Source organism: Postia placenta (genome assembly GCF_002117355.1).
Source record: "Postia placenta MAD-698-R-SB12 unplaced genomic scaffold POSPLAscaffold_10, whole genome shotgun sequence".
In the NCBI taxonomy this organism is placed as follows: Eukaryota; Fungi; Basidiomycota; class Agaricomycetes; order Polyporales; family Adustoporiaceae; genus Rhodonia; species Rhodonia placenta.
In genome coordinates, this window is record NW_020169841.1 from 88,074 (window position 1) to 107,900 (window position 19,827).

Sequence of the window (19,827 nt, forward strand, 5' to 3'; positions counted from 1 at the left end):
TACAATCCACAACGTGGCATCTCCGCTACAAGTTACCACGCGACAAATGAGCCAATGGACAATCATGATATTGGTACAGTGTCACAAGATAAGATTACAGTATACTGTTAGTGTGCGACGACCTCAAGCAAGGGCCTTGTGAATGGCTTCACCAATGGCTTTTGCAGAGGCGGGGTTCTGACCCGTGATGAGCTTGCCGTCGACAACAACCTTAACGCCCCAAGGCTCAGCCGCCGCCTCGTATTTGCCACCAAGTTCCTTGATTCTGGACTCGAGCAGGAAAGGAATGTCCTGACGATAAAGTGAATTCAAAGTCACGAAGTCATCTCGTCCTTGAGATTACTCACCTTCACTTTGTTGACCTGCTCCTCCTCTGTGTTGGAGAAGCCCGTAGCGGCCTTACCGGTGAAGATCGACTTGCCTTCGGCGTCAGTCACGCCGACCAGGGCACTATATGCGCGTCGGGCGTCACTCAAAGGAGCACAAAACATCATGGGATAAGATACTCACGCAGGTCCGTGGCAGACTGCCGAAGTGATCTTTCCTGATCGCCAGAACTGTACATTGTTCGTGAACAAACGGCGTCTTGCGCGCTCAACGACGAATGGTGTGCTCACCTCGTTCCCAACCTTGATGTTCGTCGGGTCAGTTGCAAGGTCAAGCACGGGACCATGCCCGCCGACGTAAAAGACCGCGTCGTACTGGCTGGGGTTGACCTCCGAGAGCTTCTTCGCGGTTGCGAGCTTTTCCGTTACGGTCGCGTCCTGGAGGAACTTGACGCTCTCGTCGTCCTTGAACATCTCGACGCTTCCCTCGTCAACAGGCGGGTTGGGCCCGTTGGGCGATGCGAAGTCAATCTCGTGGTGCGCCGCGAGGACTGTGTGCGTCGGTGAGTCGAACTCATTGCTTTTGCAAATGGGCAATTCCAAGGCATACCATAGTATGGGTGAGCAGCCTCCGGGAGGTACCATCCCTTCGCATTCACATGAGGACCTCTTCACGCAGAAGTGAAACTAGTTGAACTCACGGTCTGCGCGCCGGTAAGGGTGCGGCTGCAAGACGTGTAGACAAAGAGGATGCGGCCCATGATGTTGATTTGGAGTTGGTTGATGGTTGAGTTCGTAGGTGGTGGTGGTGGTGTATGAGGAAGTTGATGTGAGTGGGCTTGGGAAGGACGGCAGGAGGCGTGCTTGTTTTTGTAGCTCCACGGAAGACAGCTTTGTCATGAAGCCATCCAGGCGCGTTGTGCCAATCGAAGTCGACGCTATGTCAGACGGTGCTCGGAGCGCGCGGAACAGCCGGGATCGACAATGAACCCACCGCAAAATCCGTTATTCCACTACTAATCCTCCTGCGCGCCATCGAGATCAGCCGCGAGCTCTGCGTCGCAGTTGGGGATGATATAATGGCTGGAAGAATGCTCTGGAAGCTGTGGGAACTTGCCATGGCAAAACGTACTAGCCCGGGCGTCACGGCCGCTGGTCTCACAGTGCGCGCATCGACATCGAGTGAACTTCTCGGATCGAGTGCGATTTGGTCACTTCAGGCAGTGTGTGCCTTGACAAAATTAGGACCTCCAGATGCATAGTCGAAATTGATGCCCGAAATTGACCTCATAATCTTGCTTCCACTTTGACCGGAACCCATTGCGTTTACACTCAAGACACGTTCATTAGGCAATCGAACGGGCGCAACGCCGGGGAGGCGATCTAGATAGAGATCTAAGCAAAGCCTTTCCATCAAAGTGACCAGGCAAGCGACCACCCGATCAGTCTCCGTCTCTTCGTCCCCCACATCCGCCACCGTCTGGTTATAGCCAACCCTGCGGCTTTGGTTTCTCATATCATCTACTTGTTGTCTGCTGCACAGTCCGCCATCTACTGCGTATCGAACTGACCATGTCTGCATTCTTCGGCCTGTAAGTTCGCCCTGCGCTCAGCGCAGGACGCGTGCTGATCGATATCGGTGCGGGGCGGAGCCAGCGGCAAAACGCGTACCTTCAAACCGCGCAAGGACGTCCCGGAGGGCACGAAGCAGTACCAGCTGCGCAAGTATGCCGAAGCAACGCTCGTGAGTCCCCCTAGCATGGATCTGTAGAGGCCGCTGCCGATCGCTGTCGCGCGGGGTGATTGAACAGGGCTCAGGCAACCTGCGCCTTGCAGTGCAGCTGCCGGAGGGCGAGGATCTGAACGAGTGGCTCGCGGTACATGGTGAGTTCGCCCAGTCGGTCTGAGGACTTCGTCGGGAAGCTCAAGGCGATGGTTGTCGTAGCTGTGGATTTCTTCAATCACCTCAACATGCTGTACGGGACAGTCACGGAATTCTGCACGTCGCAGGAGGTACGCTCTGCTGTTCTCTTTTGCACCGCCTTCCATTCTGACTCTCCCCGAATCGTTACCTGCCAATGCGTATTGTGTCGTCCAGTGTCCAATCATGTCCGCGGGTCCGCGGTGAGTCACTTCTACTCTCAGGCCCTCTAGCTATATAATCCCCACGAACTCCACTGACGGCACATCTGCATAGATACGAGTATCTATGGGAAGACGGTGTGCGGTACAAGCGTCCTACAAAGCTTCCAGCGCCCGAGTATGTTGACGCGCTCATGAATTGGGCACAAGGGCTGCTCGACAACGAAGAAGTATTCCCTAACAAGATTGGTGGGCGCCCGACGCCGTTGTTCTTGACGCGATGCATAACTGCTCACTTGCGTGCTCTATGCAGGTGTGCCGTTCCCCAGGAGCTTCCGAGACACAATACGCACGATGTTCCGGCGGCTGTTCCGAGTGTATGCGCATCTATACAGCAACCACTTTGACCACATATGTGCATTGGGTATCGAAGGTACGCCGGTTTTGTGAGACCGCATTCAGCTCCTGACACCACGAGCGCTTGCAATATACTTATTGGCCGTCTGTGTGTAGCCCACCTCAACACCAGCTACCGACATTTCTTCCTCTTCGTACACGAAGTGAGTCTGCGTGGTTTTCTCATGCATTTATCTCGCTCAAGCGCGCCGCCCCCCGCAGTTTGAGTTGGTAGACAAGAAAGAGCTGGCTCCGCTGGACGAGCTGAACGAGGCCATCCTCGCAGAAGACAAGTCGCGGTAGTCGGTTAACCTGTACCAGGTAGCTGAGAATAGCGCGATATGGATGCATATTGGGGTGACCGTATTGGCGGGGCCGGCGGCCTGCGGGGGACCTTTGACCCCGAGAGCCATTCGTCCCGTCGCCACGGTGGCACGGTGTGCCTATCCGTCATTGATATCTGGAGGACGAATTGCCGAAAGTTGAGAATCGGTAGCTGATACATACCCATGTACTATCACCATCAGCTGTACTTGGAACTCTGAGGGTCGCTTGTTGATAAGGTGTGCGCAATGGTCTGGACCCTGGGCCTGACCATGACGTAGGCGGTCGCGTCGGCCGGTGAGGGATAAACCTCAGTGCTATTAGTGGGATCTTCCCCCACACGGCGTTAATGGTCGTCTCGTACCATATCTTCTGCGGTGGGCGGTATTGTGATCCATGACGCCTGGTGGTGTATGGGGGCGGAGGAGAGGCGTCGCGAAGAACCGGATGCGGCGGGGCGGGAGACGGGCGGCGCCGAACATTGTGGCTTTTCCCGAACGTAGAGCAGAGGCAGAGGGGTCTCCCGAATCCCTGGCGCACTACGCAGAACGCACGCACATCTGACCAGTCGCCACAGAACTGCCTCCGCCGATATTGGTATCGCGGCACGGCCCCCTAGCGCGTCGTTCATTTGCCCCTCGCGCGCGCAGAGGCGGGCGACTGGTGAGTGCCGTGCCCTATAGCTATCGCGGCAGCAGGGGGCCTGGGCTCCGGAGGAGTTATTGCGGCGACTCCACCAGGATCAGAAGGGAGTTCCGGGAGGAGGGCGACGAGGACGAGCAGCCGTGCGCTCTCCGTCCACGGCCTGGAGCTGCCATCTGCCACACCCTCAGCGCGGGACGCCCGTGGCGCATAAGTACGCGAAAGCACTGACCGTGACCCTGCCTCCACAGAAGAAGCCCCTCGCTGGCCTTTGCACCCACGTCCGCCCAGTTCCAGGGCCTCGGTCGCAAATCCCGCGTCCCCCGCTCCCGTTCATAAACGCCCCTCGCCGGTGTGCACCTACCTGCACCTACCACATATACGCTGCCATGGATAGCCCCGAATGGGAGAGTGTCCTCCAGTTTGTCTCCGAGCCACTCGACATGGACATTATGTCCGACAAACTTGTTCACGAAACGGGCTCCGCTGCCCCGTCCCAGGTCCCAACCCCACCTGTAAGTCCTGTCTAGATGTCTTCCGCCTATCTGCTCACCGCTCGCATATCGGCCTTCTCCCCTTGTAGTCGTCGAACAGCGGGTCCCCACCCGCATTTGACCCCGAGCTTAACCCTGTTGTGTCCATCAGCACTACCTTCTTTTCCGGTGCAAATCTGAACCCCCTCCCGCCCGATCTCGTATTTCTCTCCTCCGACGCCGTCTTCTTCTATGTTCACTCCGAACAAGTGCTCGGTGCCTCAGAGAACGGCTTCTGTGGCCTCCTGCCCGCCAAGCCAGCTAACCCCCCTCCCGCGCTCAAGAGCTTTCCCCGTGTTGAGGAGCTTGGTCCCATAATTGCCTTACCCGAATCAGCCCACGTCGTCAACGTCGTCCTCCACACCATATACGGCATCTCCTGCGCACACTATGCGCCCTCCCTCGACATCCTTCTAGCCGCTACGGACGCGCTCCATGAATATGGGATTCCAGTGAAGCGCTACTGCACTCCTTCTACCCCTCTGTTCGCCCTCATCCTCGCCCAGGCCCCCTTCAACCCGATCGAAGTCTACGCGCTCGCCGCGCATCATGACCTTTACGACCTCGCTGTGCCTATTTCGTCGCATCTTCTCGGGTACCAGCTGGCCAGCCTCTCGGACGCGCTCGTGCAGAAGATGGGGCCAATCTACCTGAAACGTCTGTTCTTCCTTCACCTGGGGCGCATCGACGCGCTCAAACGGCTTCTCTTGCCTCCACCGCATCCGCACGCGCCGACAGCGGACTGCGACTTCACGGAGCAGAAGAAGCTGACGCGTGCATGGGCGCTCGCATCGGCGTACCTCGCTTGGGATGCCCGACCAGGTGAGAGTATATGCGCATATTAGGGGTGGCTTTCAGCTCACGCGGAACTCGATGGGTACGCAGATTTATCAATGGCGGCTATAGAAGCAGCGCTACGCTCGCTCGAAGAGCACTTGTCGTGCGGCGTATGCAAGAAGTCGTTGGGGGAACGCATTAAGCAGTTGATCGTACAGTGGTCCGTTGTCAAAGTGCGTGCTGAGCCTCCCTCCCTCCCTATTCCGTATATATACACCCCAGTCACGTAAACCCTTCCATGACTATATTCGGAGTTCTGCGAATGCTGACGCCCATTTCTGTTCTGTATCCGACTTGCGCTGGCGTGCCGCCTCTTACTCGCACCTTGTTCGCTCGGCTCAGAGGACCATCTGATCGACGAACGATCTCAGCTCCGCGAATGGCGCAGAGGATCGGCGCTGCGGAAAGGGCCCAGGACTCGTTCAGTCGAAGACTCACCCCACCATCTACGTCCATATCGGGATCTCGAACACAAACATGCTGACTGGGAATGATAGCAGTCGCGTCCGCCAGCGTCGCAGCTGACGGGCACCTAACTTATTTTTTAAAACGCATTCGTCCTCGTCTGTCTCATTAAGCCCTCACACCTGCAGAAGAATCGATTACACACGCATCGCCGCTTCCTACCGTTATTCAGTCCAAAACTCCCAAACCGACCTTCATGCGCCTCCGTCCCGATTCGCATCTCATCCGCAGCCCAGCATTGGCATTCCGCCCTCATCGGTTCGTTCTTCATCGCCCATCCTCGCTTTCGTGTATTCTGTACCACCTGTATTCACTAGTTGTCCTCCATGCATACACGCCGTACGGCTCCTCGGGATCGGACCTTCCCTGTTTTCATACTCGCCTCTTTCCTTTCTGTTTCATGTGACCTCTCGAGTCGATACACGCCGTCGAGTATGTCCAGCTGTACCATAATGTCTCGCATTTGCGATCGTTACGCTACCTGACCTCGTTAATACTCTTGATAGACATTATCCGACATGCAGCGTATTGGCGCAACTCAGTGGCTGTTGCCAAGCATATGTTCCTGCGTGCCAGTCTCCCTTGCCTAGGCCGTGCAGTTCTACAAGTTGGTCTCGACTCCACGGCATATGTGAGTAGGCTGCGCTTCCAGCTAGACTGGCCCCGTCCAAACTCTATTGTTTTCTGATACAGATTCTGTGATCGGCTCCATGCCCCACATACCGGCAACTTACTGTGCAACCATTGTAGTTTGAACGGTGAACTCCTTGAGGTGGGGCACGTCTTACGTCTCGTCATCCTGCAGCGATTCGCAACGGGATTGTGTTGTGAGCACGAGGGATATGTCATGATGAAAGGCCATCATGAGAGGCAGCCGCGAAGCCCACAGTGAATGCTAGACGATCATTCCACCGGCACCAATGACTCGATCGCACAGTGCTGGAATATTTATGGCAATAGCAAGGTGAAGACCGCAAGTGCATCGATAATTTCGTACGTCATGACCAATGCTCTGAGCTCCATATTCCACCTACCTTACATTCATTAGGTGAGTTGCTCGTACACTACTTGCTAGACGTCGGGCCCCACAGTATTTGGCATGCATGCTAGTGCTGTAGTGCTGTGGTGCATGCGCCAGATTTCATAGATTGACGCATAAGTTTTCCCAACATTTATGCTCCTAGCGAAACGCACATTTTGGAATGTGTATGATTCCCTCGCAGGTCGCCTGTACCAGCCTCGCGGAAGTGTAAATGACAACTAGTGTGACGGCATGAAGGCATATATTCAGACTGTACTCATTTAAGCTTCCCGAGAAGGGTACCGTGCCGTAAGTACTCCTTCCATGTCTTCTCATGACATCTCTTACCCTGTCAGTGATCGTGTTGGTCAACCTATACCCATAGGGCCTTCTAGCGTGAACGGCACAGAGAGTGAGGCAGGCAGTCCAACTCGGCGCCGGTAGTCGCATCGGTCAAATAGAAAGCATCAGCTGCCTGTCCACGAGGCATCTGCCAGAAAGATAATGAATGGCTAAATGATCTCGGAGGATTACGCTGACTTATCGGCGGTGCGTCAGCCTGCTAAGATAGAGGATCAATATGTACGCACACCCTCTCAACTACTAGACCTCACCTACCTGTCGTACCTTTGTGGTGAGCTAATAGCACACGGTTTCTCAGGATGGTTCATTATGAATGAGCACGGCTGAGCTCAGCCCGTCCAAATTTACTGTGACAGTCACCGTGGCATCGCCGTCCGCGCCTCATTTTGATGCCCCACTCCGCCTTTGGGGCTGGTGAGATATCATTGACTGCCTGGGAACTGAACACGACTATGACACGTTGGCCAGGTGTGTTGAGTATGTCGCGTTCATATGAGTGGGAGCTCGCCATACCTCCCGTCTACAGCTGGTTTCATGAATCGGCGCGAAATGGTGCGCATCGTGACAGCTCACGCAGACGGGGTTGGCTGTGCCATGGACCATTGGATGCTTTGGCACAGCTTAGTGTACTAGCGAGCGACAGCCTATTCCGCGCTTGACAGAATTTGCTGCATGCGAAGCAGGGCGGAGTGAGGTGGGTACCTGTCAGAAGCTCTGCGCGCAGCCGGACAACACGCATATAGTCCGCTACAGCAACTGCTAGCGTAGCCTGCTGTGGTCCACACGACCATGCTGAAATAATTTGGCTTCACCCTGCTGAGATAACAAGTTGTGAGACAGGCTTCGAAATATTGTGGCGGCACGGCTTCCCTTCGCTCGGCAGCATCCTCTCAGAGATAGTCTTCCCCAATCGCGCAGGGACGAAAAATACCCTTCAGACAGAGAAAAGGACCAAAAGATGAGGCCTCGGCCACACCCACCCAAACCCATCGAGTGAGACGTTTTTCGTGAGGTGCCTCTCCGTGTGTGCATAGTGCTGCTTCTGTCCTGACCTGTGTTCTCAAGCGTACCTGAGACACTGAAGTATCCTAGCCGTGCTTCTTGAAGATTGCGAGTGGATAGACTTAGCGCCCATATGTCTCGAGGGACACAATTGGCAAGCAGAACTGATGATATCTGGGGCGTAAAATGTACAAAGCGATATCGCATCCAGGGCGGTGTCACGTCCCTTCCACATCCGCCTTCCGTTTTGCGTTTTTGATCTTGTGAATCTCCTCGCGCTTCCCGAAGTCGGAGTCGTGGAGCTCCTGTAGTTGGTAAGTGGCGCGCGTTCGGGGACAGATGAGAGAACATCAGTCTGGAGCACGGGCTCGTGAAAAGAGGGGTGCCGCACCATGTTTGCGAGCCGCTTGGCCGTGGAGACAACGTTAAGCTGATCGAGTACCTTCCCCTCAGGGAGCACCATCTCCGTGAGCTTCGTTTCTGCGGGCATCCGCTGTCAGCGACAGCGCTCACACAACGAAGGCATTGCACTGGGGTACTGTCACCCTACTCACTAATTCGCTCCTCCACGCGCAGGATGCGCTCTTCGTCCCGCTCCGTTACGAAGCTCACCGCCACACCACCCTTGCCCTTACGTGCCGTTCGACCGACCCGGTGCGTGTACTCCTCCGGCTCGTCGGGCATGTCCCAATTGATGACGAGCGCGACGTCCTCAATATCCAAACCACGACCGCCCACGTCCGTCGACACGAGCACAGGTACGACGCTCGCGCGGAAGAGCGAGAGCGAGGATAGGCGTTCGCGCTGCGTCAGCCGGGAGTGCAGCGCGGTGGTTCGGATGTGCAGCGTCTGTAGGAGGTTCGTGAGATACGCGGCAGTGCGAGGTCGCTTGCAAAATATGATAGTCGGTGGGGGCTGCTCGATTTCATCGGGGTCGTCAGATGCTTTAGGCTTTGTTTTTTTTTGCTTGGATTTGGGTGCGGGCTTGTGCTTCTTGGACGGCTTTGTAGATTCCGGAGGGGCGCGGCGGAGGTGGAGCGTAGACTCTGGAGGGTTGCATAGTAGGTAATATAAATACGATTCGCGTACTTGTGATGGCACTAGAATATAATGTTGCTGGAGCGTTTCGACCGTCTCAATCCTAGCGAACTAAATCAGCCAATTAACCACAGCGAGTATTCATAGACGCACGTCTCGGTCATTCTGTGAATAAACGGCTTCTGCTTGCCTGGTCGCGGTGGCGCTTGAGCTAACTTCTCTACGGCAGGCGTAAGAGTAGCCGTGAATAGGCATGTTTGGCGTTCTCTCGGAAGGGTCTCAAACAGATACGAGAGCTCCGGTGCGAAAGTTGGTGTCAGCAAGCGATCGGCTTCATCTAGGACCTGCGAGAGTCGATTAGTAGTGAGTGCACTGGATCCCAAAGAATACATACAAGGAACTTAATGCGAGATAGATCCCACTCTCCACTACAGCTTTTGAGAAGGTCCACCACCCTGCCCGGCGTGCCCACCACGACATGGGGACGACGACCCAGCTCCAGAGCTTGTGCCATCATGTCCATACCACCTACAACCACTGCTGTGCGTAGGCTGAGAGCTGAACCTAGAACAGCGAACTGTTCCGAGATCTGGAATGCGAGTTCGCTGCATATACAGGTTGAGCAAATTCCTTGCAATGCGTGGTCATGCTGACGATGCATACCGCGTAGGTGTCAAGACCAAAGCAAAGATGCCGTACGGATCGACCGCAAGCTTCTGGAGAATCGGGAGGGCAAATGCAATTGTCTTTCCGGAGCCAGTCTTTGCGTTTCCTATGCAGTCTCTGCCTTGGAAGCGGCCTGTGTCAGACAGATGTTGATGATACCCGGGATAGGTGAGGTACTCGCCTTCAAGTAGTGGGGGAATACAGGCGGCCTGGATCTCCGTGGGCACACGTATTGACATCTTCGACAAGGCATTGAATAGGGTTGAGGTTATTCCCAGCGAGGCAAACGTGGATGGCCGAGTTGGAGAAATAATAGGGGGCTCATTGCGAGGTGCTACAAGGGCCTTTCTTGCAGATACTCGAGACGAGGTTTCATCAGGTATCCAGGATATATCAAAGCTAGATGCAAACGGGCGCTCAGCTCCTTCGTCGTCATCTGAACCGTCACCGCCGCTGCCTGAGTGAGAACTCGAGCTTAACGAGGAAGCGATGGAACTTCGTTCCACGTCCGACGCCTGATCCTCAACATCACTGTCTGAGTCTAGATCTCTTTTGAGTCTCTTGCGACCGGGCTCCTCCTGCATACGAAGGAGGTCATCTGTAGTGAGCGCGCGCCGCTTGTGCCCAGCCATAGCAAAGGCAGAGAGTGGAAGAAAGTGTGAATCACGGCAACCGCCGACACTCGATCGCGTCGTGTTCCCCGAAATTTGCGGATCAAATCTACCGAGTAGCAAGAAGCCGCATTCGACAAAACCACTTCAGTGCATTCAAAATAAGATATCCGTTTTTATGTCTACAGAAAGAGATCACAAAGGTCTATAATTTATAAGCACAGGTGTACAGCTTGAATATAAGCAAATAAGTTGTAATGTCATGGCAGTTTGCACAAATGTAGTAGAACAGCCGAATGCCATCAGCGGGACTGAGATTCAATCAACTCTTTGCCGCGTCGTAAGATCGCGACCACGCTGTCATCGTGCAGAAGCAGAGCCTCGAACTCGTCCTGCGGCTGAGTTCGCGATAAGCCACGCTTTATGTGAACTATCCGTGTCGAAGAGGGACTGCCTCTGATCATATCCATTGGCTCCTGGTCAGGTGTCGGTGCCGCGGCGAGGGGAGGTGCGTACGGGTTTTGCTGGATATATTGCTGTTGCTGTTGCTGAGGAGGAGTGTATTGTGGCGAATGCGCAGTATAAAAAGCGCCTTGTGGCTCGGGTATATGTCCTGCGTAAGGGGATTGCATCTAGTTGATGATAAGGCCACGCAATAAAGTAACACAAGGAGACAACATACCGCTCCTGCATGTGGCGGCGGATTATCTCCTGAAAGAAGACTCTGCATTGCATGTTGGACTGGCCCGTGCTGTGGCGTATAAGTTGGTGGGTACAGTGCACCATGAGGCGCGCCACCATGATGGTAGACATGACGCGGAGACATTGTAGTGACGTCGAGATCAGGAAACCAGTAGGGGAGCAGTGTCGGCGAGGCGGCGTGCTGGGTAGATTGGAGCTTCGGCGGAGAGCATTCGCGGCTGGACGGCCTCACAATCCTTCTGGTAACTGGTATTACAGTCTCACCCAACATACCAGCTTGTTTGTTTTCCTTCATCGCGCGGCTCCTTGGCCGGCGTCTTCTCGGCTTCTGTCCTGTCTTGTCTTTGTGGCCAAGCGCCACCTTTAGCAGCATCTCTTGCCTTGTTGCTGCTGCACGGTTGTACCACTTCTCTTTGGCTGCCTGCGTCATGCCGTTCCATTCCACGCCGGCGGCGCAGCTCCGCTCTGCCTGGGATGGCGTGTCCGTCTGATTCTTGGCAAATTCTCTCCTGAACAAGATGAACGCATTCGGCGGCTTGATGAATGCAGGCTTAACCACAGGCGTACATTTCGGCGGCGTGGATGCAACTCGCTCGACCGACGCATTAAACACCAATAAAGAGGATGCTGCGCCCGAGCCCTCATTCGTCAGTTCGGGCGCTAAGTAATGCCCCTTCAGAGCTCCAGCTCGTGTTGTGCCTGCTTGGCTGGGGCTTGGGATAGGAGTGGAAGATGCCGTTTGAGCGATGTCAGGGAACTCATGGGCAGCTGGAAGGTTCGGCGATGGGGACTTGGTTGGAGAACCGGACGACGAGTAGAGAGCCAAAGCATCAGCGGCGAAGGTGTAGCGATATCCTATGAATCCTGAAGATATCACCGACACATTGAGCGGCTGCACACGATGTAACATCGCGAAGCGCATACCGCTGTGAAGCATCATAGAGGATGGGCTATGCTTTGGTAGACGGCTTTTTGTAGGAAAGTATACGGAGGTGAGTAGCAGTGCTGGATGTGTTAGCAGAGCTTTGAATAGCGTGTTTCGAGGATAAGATGGGAGGTGCTGTCAAATGGGGTCCCAAGTGACCTTTATGTACCAGAGGAATATAACCGTAACGGTGCCATGGAGACGCCACAAACGGAAATACTTGGTGGCCCATTGCACTAGACTCGCCGTTGGAGACGCGGATGGCCAAAGCGCGATGGGATAAACGACACACGTGACCGTGTCGTGCCGTCAGGTTGCTCTGGCTATTGCTAGTACTATCTCTGGTAGTATCTACACAGAATACGACACTGCATCTTGCGTCGACCTACGCAAAACCATCGCAAATACACGCAGCAGGCGAACTTGTGGACCCGGAGCGCCAAATAGAGGGGCGACCGTTGCATGAGGGAAGTCGTGTATTGCCAGTGTCTGGAATATATAAGTGCCTGCTATTCTCATCGCTGCCATTAGTTCCTGAGTGTGATATTACATTGTACTGTAGGATGACCAGCGCTTGCTCGCGATAGAAGGAAGAGGTGCGCACTCAATTTAAAATCTAAATTTAACTGGGACCTAGCCAGATTGCCTCTCCAGCGGCCTTATTCACTCTATTCATCACAGCCAGGCCCTCCCTCTCCTCCTTAATCTCTTCGATAAGAATCAAGTCTACACCAGCGGCGTCCAGGGTAAGAAGGCCATCGAAGAGACGCTGCGCGGAGATGGACGGATCCGCAATCGGACCCAAAGGGAACGTTTGCCATTCGAAGTCGCTGGAAGACGTGAAATTCGTTGGCAAGGGAGAATCGGAGGGGGCAAGCAAGCCAATTTTCAGGTGTCCTTCTGACCCTTGCACTCTGTTATGCAAGGACTCGAGGAACGTCTTGATAGGTGTAGGGGTAACATCGCTCGGCGGAGATGATGTTCTGAGTAAGATGACGGGGACTGCAGGGGAATAATGTCTGTACTTCATGCCAGGCGTCGTTGGTGCTTGTTCGATAGCTTCGTCGCGAAAATCACGTCGATGGACCAACACCTTGGGAACATCGCCGGAATCACCCAGCTCTCGTTGCAAGACGCTTTCGAGATCTTCCACGGTCACTCCTCCTGGCCGCAGAACGCGAATATTACCATCCGCGTGAAGACCATCTATGACGGTGCTTTCAAGCCCAACTCCGCAGGGTCCCCCGTCTAAGATAACACCGAGCTTGCCATCAAGATCCTTGAAGACATGCTCGGCACGAGTAGGACTAGGCCTCCCCGACGAATTCGCGCTCGGAGCAGCAATGGGTGCGTCAGCGAGAGCAATGAGTGCCCTCGCTACAGGATGAGATGGCATCCTGACTGCGACTGTAGGCTGGTTGGCGGTAATGATCGACGGAACCAAAGTCGGGTTTGTCGGAAAGAGGAGAGTTAGCGGTCCGGGCCAGAAATGACGGATCAAGATTTCGTAGGTCCGAGATATGGTGTAGCCTTCGGGGAGAAGTGTATTGAGCATGGCATCTGATGAGACATGGACAATGAGCGGGTTGTCCGGCGGCCTGCCCTTCGTGGAGAAAATCCGCGACGCAGCAACGGCGTCCAGGGCCAACGCTCCTAGACCATACACCGTCTCCGTAGGGAATGCTACCGTCTGACATTCGTTGATCTGCTTTGCTCCTCGCTGAATGGCTTCTAGCGTAGTCACGGACTTGATCTCTGGGATACAAGAAGTAAAGGAGATGGAAGATGGATCGCACTGCAGAATCTCCGTTGAGTACGCCATAGCTTTCTGCGACACGAGGCTGGCGTAGGCCCTTTTAAGACTGAAAAATAGTCCAGAAAGATTCATGAAGCTTGAAAAGTAGGCGTAGCCGAATCAAGAAAGAGCAAGACCAGCGCAAGAGTCATGGTAGTCCAGCGGCAGAGACGAAAATCTAAGTAGGAATCTCGATCACCTAATCTCTCCGATTACCGATGATGGCAGTCACACTCTAAATACACGTTACAAGCAAAGCATGCGCATGGTATTGCTGAGGATAATGAACAACCGAGAACATGATACGACGACAGGAAGTGGAACAAAAGACACAATACGGAAATGAACATATTCCTCATAGGCAGGGAGTAAAGTCGCACAATACTTTACCTCCCGCCACCCATCATCCGCATTCTGTCAGGATGCATGCCACCTGGAATGCCATTTGCATCCCCATTTTGCTGTGGGAGGCCTTGAGACGGAGGAAAGCCATTGGGAGGACCATTGAAGTTGCCACCAGGTGGACTGCCGCCGGGCGGGAAAGGAGGCATGCCTACAAAACCGTCAACCTCCACATAACTCAACAACGTAGTAATACAACATACCCGGAGGGAAGCCACCCGGTCCACCCATACCTGGAGGACCCATACCAGGAGGAGGCATAGGACCGTTCGGTGGGAAAGGAGGCGCACCTGGAGGACCCATCATCCCAGGGGGAGGCATTCCAGGAGGAAACGGTGGACGAGCTAAGACGACATCCGTAAGCCGAAGGTCAATGAAACTCTTGCAAACACTCACGTCCAGGAGGACCACCGAATGGCGGAGCTCCGTAACCCATGGGCGGTCCACCGAAAGGCACCGGAGGCGCTAGATGTTGAGGTCCAAAGCCGAAACCGCCAGGAGGGGGGCCGCCACTGGATTCATACGCAGCCGTGATTTGGTCAATGATGCTCTGAGCTTTGTCGTGACCCAAGGCTTCAAAGAGGCTAGTAAGCGGGCAGATAGCGAAGAGAAGAAAGCAATTGCTCACAAGCATAGTAGTCCCTGACATTCGCGAGGTGGTTCCTACCGCTGTTGTGTGCTTTTCGCACTGCAAGGAGGGCATCTACGTCAGAAAACGGTAGGTAGTTGGCTCCGGACGTAACTCACCAGACGCGGAGTCGTGAGTCAGGAAGACATCGCAGTAGTCGCAATAGTGTTTCTGTAGAGTAAGTAACCGTTAGCAACGCTTTAACAGGCTATGGCACCCCACTTACTGGCATTCCTGAAGTATTCTGGGAAAGAGGATTTTGAAGGCCGAGTGCAAGAGCCGACTGAGGGCTAGGAATTCCATCGGAGTCTTAACACCACACACGTGACCAAGTGCATTGCTGCTCCCGGACGCGTCTGTGTTGCGCGCAATCATGGATTCCGCGTCCTCAGGCATCCAGGAGCCCTTCGATCTCATCAGGTTGTCTTTGAGCGAACGTGTGTTTGTCAAACTTAGAGGAGACAGAGAGCTCTCTGGTGTCTTGCATGTAGGCCCGCATTTCTAACGTATTTACCATTCTTTCATTGATTGCATGTTAGGCGTACGATGGCCACATGAACTTAATCCTAAGCGACGTTGAGGAGACTATCGTGATCGTAGACCATGCAGAAGGTGCTCCAGAAGGACAGGGCACTGTCAACGTACGCTCTTCGTGTCCTACTCGTGTGTTCAAGATGCTACGACTCATGTCTCATAGATCGCGAAACGGAAAATGGAAATGCTCTTCGTAAGAGGCGACGGCGTGATCCTGGTATGTTTGCGCGGAATCAAGCGATCCCTTGGTACTCACACAGGACAGGTATCACCTCCGTCGCGGACATAATCAAAAGGACGCCAATATATTTTTCGGCGTAAGCTCAGGCTATGTGTATGCATGCTCCTGTATTCTACATCGGTCTTTCTATCGAATCCAACGACTGTGCAACAATCTTACATGCAATGCTTCCCATCAATGGACCATCGTCGTGATACATCCTGCGGAAACCCTTGTGTACGTCCTCCTGCTTCAAATCAATCGCGTTATATTCCTCCAGGACCGGACTGCCAACGTGTCATTGCGCATAGGTGTAAGCAATATTGGCAGAGAAGCATGATATCGTTATGATTGATCGACTTCTAAGAGCTCGTCGTCTGGCTCTGGAGCAACTTCCCCTCTGGGCCAGGTTCCGTCGCGAATCCATCCTGCCAAGAGCAGTTTGACCTAACCGTCGAACATTAAATGGTCAGAATGCCAAAGCTAGTACTGTATGGCGTCCCGGCGAACGTGAACAGACACGAACCACGATGTTGAGAGGCAAACGCTTCTTGAGTACTGCACCGCCAGTAAGCCCTTGCCAGACTCTCTCCACGCCCGCAGACCAAATGAGATCATCCTCCTCTGCGCCTTCCTTGCTCAGCATCTGTTCAAGCCTCTGGCGTGCAGGCGATGGATCCGCAGGTCGAGGTGTATCCTGAGTTGGGATCCACCATAACGCTCGTCGAGCATTGAAATATGCAGGTCCAGGGGGTGGCATTGCCGATACAGCTAGTCGATCTTGGAACGAGGACTTGGTTTCGTGTGGCATGTCTGCTCCGCCACAGTAAGAGTAGAGTGCGGCTATAAAGTCAGGGACTGTTTGGTTGCAGGGGCCTGGCAGGCTGATGATGTGCAAAAAGATGGAATGAAAACGCGTCTGACTGTATGCACCTCCATTGAGTGCTCTTGGGAGATCCTCCTACACCACTCGCAAATCAAGGAAAGTCTGCTTAGTCAGCAGCTTGAACTCTGACCGGAAAGGCACAAGCAGTCGATGGTTGCTACCTACACGTGCTCTTCTTCATTGTATGCGACGACAAACGCGGCGCCCTCAGTCCCAGCATGTTCAGGAGTGTCTCCCCGGCCCAGTCTACCACGTCGACATCCGACAACGAGGAGGAAGATTACAACAAGTCTGCTTACTTCGCCAGCTCGGAGACATGCCTGATCACACCGGCTCAATGGTCTTCGGGCAGCCACCATCTTATCCCCAATCCCACCGAACCTCCTCGCTCACCAGCATCCCGCCTACCTCCTGAAATCCTCATACACATCCTTAAGCACCTCCATCTTCCCAGAGATGTCTATCATGCTCTTCTGGTGTCTCGCACCTGGTGCCAGTGCTCCGTCGAGCTTCTTTGGCATAGGCCCAACTTTTCTCGGCTATCTACACTGCTCAAGGTCATGCGAGTCCTGTCCAGACACGACCAAACATTCCCCTACGCTACATTTATTCGTCGCCTCAATTTCCTGTCCCTGGGCGGCGAGCTGTCCGACGCAGTGTTCTCCCGCCTCGCGCAATGCGTGAGGCTGGAGCGTCTCACACTGATCAACTGCAACGCCGTCTCCGACGACGGGCTTACGCGGGTCCTACCATACTGCCCGAATCTCGTTGCCCTCGACCTTACGGGAGTGACAGAAGTCACGGACACATCCATCGTGGCGCTGGCGTCATCAACTAAGAAGCTACAGGGCATCAACCTCGGTGGATGCAAGAAACTGACGGATGCATCCGTGCTCGCGCTGGCTGCGAACTGCCCGTATCTTAGGAGGGTGAAGCTCGGCAATGTGGAGCTCATCACAGATGAGGCGGTCACGGCGCTAGCAAAGTCGTGTCCACTCCTCCTGGAGATCGACCTCAACAACTGCAAGCTGATTACAGATACTTCAATTCGCGAGGTCTGGACGCACTCGACGCAGATGCGGGAGATGCGGCTGTCGTATTGCGTCGAGGTGACCGATGCGGCATTCCCGGCACCCCCAAGGCCGGAGGTATTCATCGCGCCAGTAATCAACCCCTTCTCTTCCTCTACGAGCGCTGTAATGGCGGAAAAACTCCCACCGCTACGCCTTTCCTCCCCATTCGACCATTTGCGTATGCTAGACCTCACCGCCTGCTCACAAATCACGGACGATGCGATTGAAGGCATAACATCCGTGGCCCCGAAGATCCGTAACCTCGTTTTGGCGAAGTGCACGCAACTCACAGACCGAGCGGTGGAGAATATATGTAAGCTCGGGAAGAATTTGCACTACTTGCATCTAGGTCATGCAAGTGGCATCACGGATCGCTCAATCAGATGCCTGGCTCGTTCCTGTACACGTCTGAGATATATCGACCTAGCCAGTAAGTCGTCTCTATCATTTTATGACGATGAATGCTTACTCGTCATGGGATCCGGTCAGATTGTGTAGAGCTCACCGATATGTCCGTATTTGAGCTCTCCAGCCTGCAGAAACTGCGTCGAATTGGGCTTGTCCGTGTCGCGAATCTCACCGACCAGGCTGTCTATGCTTTAGGCGAACGACACGCCACCCTTGAACGCATCCACCTTTCATACTGCGACCAGATCACCGTGCTCGCGATACATTTTCTGTTACAAAAACTACCGAAGCTCACTCACTTGAGTCTGACTGGAATTCCTGCGTTTCGCAGGCCTGAACTGCAACAGTTCTGTAGGGAACCTCCTTCGGTCAGTTCATGCTTCATCAATGCACTGTTACATGTGTTGAACTGACAATCTCACATGTAGGAGTTCAACACCTCTCAGAGGTCGGCATTCTGCGTATATTCCGGGAGGGGCGTAGCCCAGCTCCGTGACTACCTCATGGACCTCTTCACTCACATGACGGAGGAGGCCAACGAGGCCGACGAAACAGAGTACGAAGACAGCGCTTATCGGCATAATCACCATTCCGCTTACGTGGATATTCCCCAAGCCTTGAGCCATGATCATGGCCGTGATGATGACGACGACGAGGTGGCAGAGGCATTCCTCCGCTACACGAATATTGTCGTATCTCGCGGAGGCCACAGAACTCAAGTACCTGCGGTGGCTGTCCATCACGTATATCCCGAGAACCGTGTACCCACACCCCAACCAGCGATGGCAGCTGTCGATAGAGACCTCGCAATGGCAAGAGAACGCACAAATCAGCCCGTTCCTCGGAACGGTGGACAAGCAGGTTGGGCGGCCGGACAGCATGTTCCACCGTCCACAGCTATCGCGCATCCTCGTAGAACAAGAGGATTCGGCCAGCAGCCAATCGTCGAGTCTTCGACGTCGACGTCACCCGCACCTAGCGATGTCGCTTCCAACCGTAGTGGTGGCACTAACCACTCTACAGGGACTGCCTTCTTTCGCCACTACACGGAGGCGGCGGTGGCTCCAGGAACGAGGGACGGGGTCATCACCCCCGATTTGATCTTTGCTGAGATTGGTCATGGTCGAGGCGCTGAGCCAGGGCCGAGCACCTTGCATGTAGGGAGTCCAACTCGCCGCGGTACAGTACCAACTATGGCGGGCACTTCGCACTCTCCATACGCATATGCCCCCTCCGGATCCACATCCTATCCCGCCACGAGCGCGTTCAGATTGCCGGTAGTTGACACCGACGCCCATGTCGAAATCCCCCCCGATTCACGGCAAATTCTTGTGGACTCGTCAAATTCGTATATACATGGCGCGGCGCGAGCGGACACCCCAAATGGCTGGTCTCCCGGACATGACCCCGCGTCTAGGTCACTCTCATCTTCCCCCACAACCCGTGAGCTGCAAGAGTCCATCCATTCGGCGCTTGGACCCCAGTCAGGCCCCTACGATGGTCGCGAAGTGGACGCACGGGGTAGGAGTGTCAAGAGGAACATTAGAAGCACGTTTGCTGCTGCTGAACAGTACGCCAGCTCGTTCTTTTTCGGACATAGAGGCCCTGGAGGAAGCGGACACGATGGCGCAGGGCCTACGGCGAGTCGCGATGGTGATCCCCGTGGGTACTAGTCGTGGTATGTCCCGAGCAACTATCTGCATTCTCAACCCACCGACATCTTGTAAGGATCAGTAGCGTACCATTGTTGACTCAGAGAAATTCGACTGCAATTCTGGAGACTTGACTCAATCGTAGCATGATACGGACCGTAGACAATCTGTAATATTCCTGTCATTCACCGCTATGTTTATGGATTCCTGTGTCCTGTGTTCAATGGTGTGAGGGTGACATTAACTTCTACCGAGAGCGCTTAGATAGGCGCTTACGCCCCCCGATTATGTAAACA

At 54.4% G+C, this 19,827-nt stretch overlaps 10 protein-coding genes across 10 annotated transcripts; 4 read left to right on the top strand and 6 right to left on the bottom strand.

Moving 5' to 3' along the window:
- Positions 1–47: 47 nt before the first annotated feature.
- POSPLADRAFT_1074934 (hypothetical protein) lies at positions 48–1,153 on the bottom strand. Its single transcript, XM_024482765.1, has 6 exons — positions 1,028–1,153; positions 937–973; positions 618–877; positions 511–557; positions 348–450; positions 48–291 (listed from the first exon to the last, which is right to left on the bottom strand). Exons 1-6 carry the CDS (start codon positions 1,085–1,087, stop codon positions 124–126), a joined length of 675 nt encoding a protein of 224 aa, XP_024336921.1. The 5' UTR covers positions 1,088–1,153; the 3' UTR covers positions 48–123.
- A 662-nt stretch (positions 1,154–1,815) lies between these two features.
- Positions 1,816–3,362, top strand: POSPLADRAFT_1182545 (hypothetical protein). Its single transcript, XM_024488927.1, has 9 exons — positions 1,816–1,918; positions 1,983–2,070; positions 2,138–2,210; positions 2,272–2,339; positions 2,425–2,450; positions 2,524–2,657; positions 2,722–2,841; positions 2,922–2,968; positions 3,027–3,362. The coding sequence occupies exons 1-9, from the start codon at positions 1,899–1,901 to the stop codon at positions 3,105–3,107; spliced, it is 657 nt and encodes a 218-aa protein (XP_024336922.1). The 5' UTR covers positions 1,816–1,898; the 3' UTR covers positions 3,108–3,362.
- Positions 3,363–4,159: 797 nt separating this feature from the next.
- Positions 4,160–5,370, top strand: POSPLADRAFT_1047603 (hypothetical protein; the record flags this gene model as incomplete). The annotated part of the gene is made up of 4 exons (XM_024479326.1): positions 4,160–4,285; positions 4,393–5,125; positions 5,189–5,317; positions 5,363–5,370. The coding sequence occupies 4 exons, from the start codon at positions 4,160–4,162 to the stop codon at positions 5,368–5,370; spliced, it is 996 nt and encodes a 331-aa protein (XP_024336923.1).
- A 2,839-nt stretch (positions 5,371–8,209) lies between these two features.
- Positions 8,210–10,327, bottom strand: POSPLADRAFT_1147823 (hypothetical protein; the record flags this gene model as incomplete). Its single annotated transcript, XM_024486103.1, has 8 exons — positions 8,210–8,296; positions 8,383–8,471; positions 8,546–9,132; positions 9,183–9,373; positions 9,424–9,634; positions 9,693–9,812; positions 9,873–10,029; positions 10,138–10,327. The coding sequence occupies 8 exons, from the start codon at positions 10,325–10,327 to the stop codon at positions 8,210–8,212; spliced, it is 1,632 nt and encodes a 543-aa protein (XP_024336924.1).
- A 281-nt stretch (positions 10,328–10,608) lies between these two features.
- Positions 10,609–11,948, bottom strand: POSPLADRAFT_1034815 (hypothetical protein; the record flags this gene model as incomplete). Its single annotated transcript, XM_024477051.1, has 2 exons — positions 10,609–10,938; positions 10,989–11,948. The coding sequence occupies 2 exons, from the start codon at positions 11,946–11,948 to the stop codon at positions 10,609–10,611; spliced, it is 1,290 nt and encodes a 429-aa protein (XP_024336925.1).
- Positions 11,949–12,555: 607 nt separating this feature from the next.
- On the bottom strand, positions 12,556–13,755 carry POSPLADRAFT_1058311 (hypothetical protein; the record flags this gene model as incomplete). Its single annotated transcript, XM_024481018.1, has 1 exon — positions 12,556–13,755. The coding sequence occupies one exon, from the start codon at positions 13,753–13,755 to the stop codon at positions 12,556–12,558; it is 1,200 nt and encodes a 399-aa protein (XP_024336926.1).
- A 359-nt stretch (positions 13,756–14,114) lies between these two features.
- Positions 14,115–14,990, bottom strand: POSPLADRAFT_1058312 (hypothetical protein; the record flags this gene model as incomplete). The annotated part of the gene is made up of 6 exons (XM_024481019.1): positions 14,115–14,281; positions 14,334–14,474; positions 14,527–14,703; positions 14,759–14,818; positions 14,878–14,929; positions 14,985–14,990. 6 exons carry the CDS (start codon positions 14,988–14,990, stop codon positions 14,115–14,117), a joined length of 603 nt encoding a protein of 200 aa, XP_024336927.1.
- A 141-nt stretch (positions 14,991–15,131) lies between these two features.
- Positions 15,132–15,581, top strand: POSPLADRAFT_1058313 (hypothetical protein; the record flags this gene model as incomplete). Its single annotated transcript, XM_024481020.1, has 4 exons — positions 15,132–15,245; positions 15,298–15,399; positions 15,456–15,509; positions 15,558–15,581. 4 exons carry the CDS (start codon positions 15,132–15,134, stop codon positions 15,579–15,581), a joined length of 294 nt encoding a protein of 97 aa, XP_024336928.1.
- A 276-nt stretch (positions 15,582–15,857) lies between these two features.
- Positions 15,858–16,365, bottom strand: POSPLADRAFT_1147490 (hypothetical protein; the record flags this gene model as incomplete). The annotated part of the gene is made up of 2 exons (XM_024486070.1): positions 15,858–15,959; positions 16,039–16,365. Coding segments are annotated over 2 exons (429 nt in total), but the record flags the coding sequence as incomplete, so codon positions are not given.
- A 251-nt stretch (positions 16,366–16,616) lies between these two features.
- POSPLADRAFT_1182550 (hypothetical protein) lies at positions 16,617–18,323 on the top strand (the record flags this gene model as incomplete). Its single annotated transcript, XM_024488928.1, has 3 exons — positions 16,617–17,901; positions 17,961–18,247; positions 18,308–18,323. Coding segments are annotated over 3 exons (1,587 nt in total), but the record flags the coding sequence as incomplete, so codon positions are not given.
- Between the last annotated feature and the right edge of the window lie 1,504 nt (positions 18,324–19,827).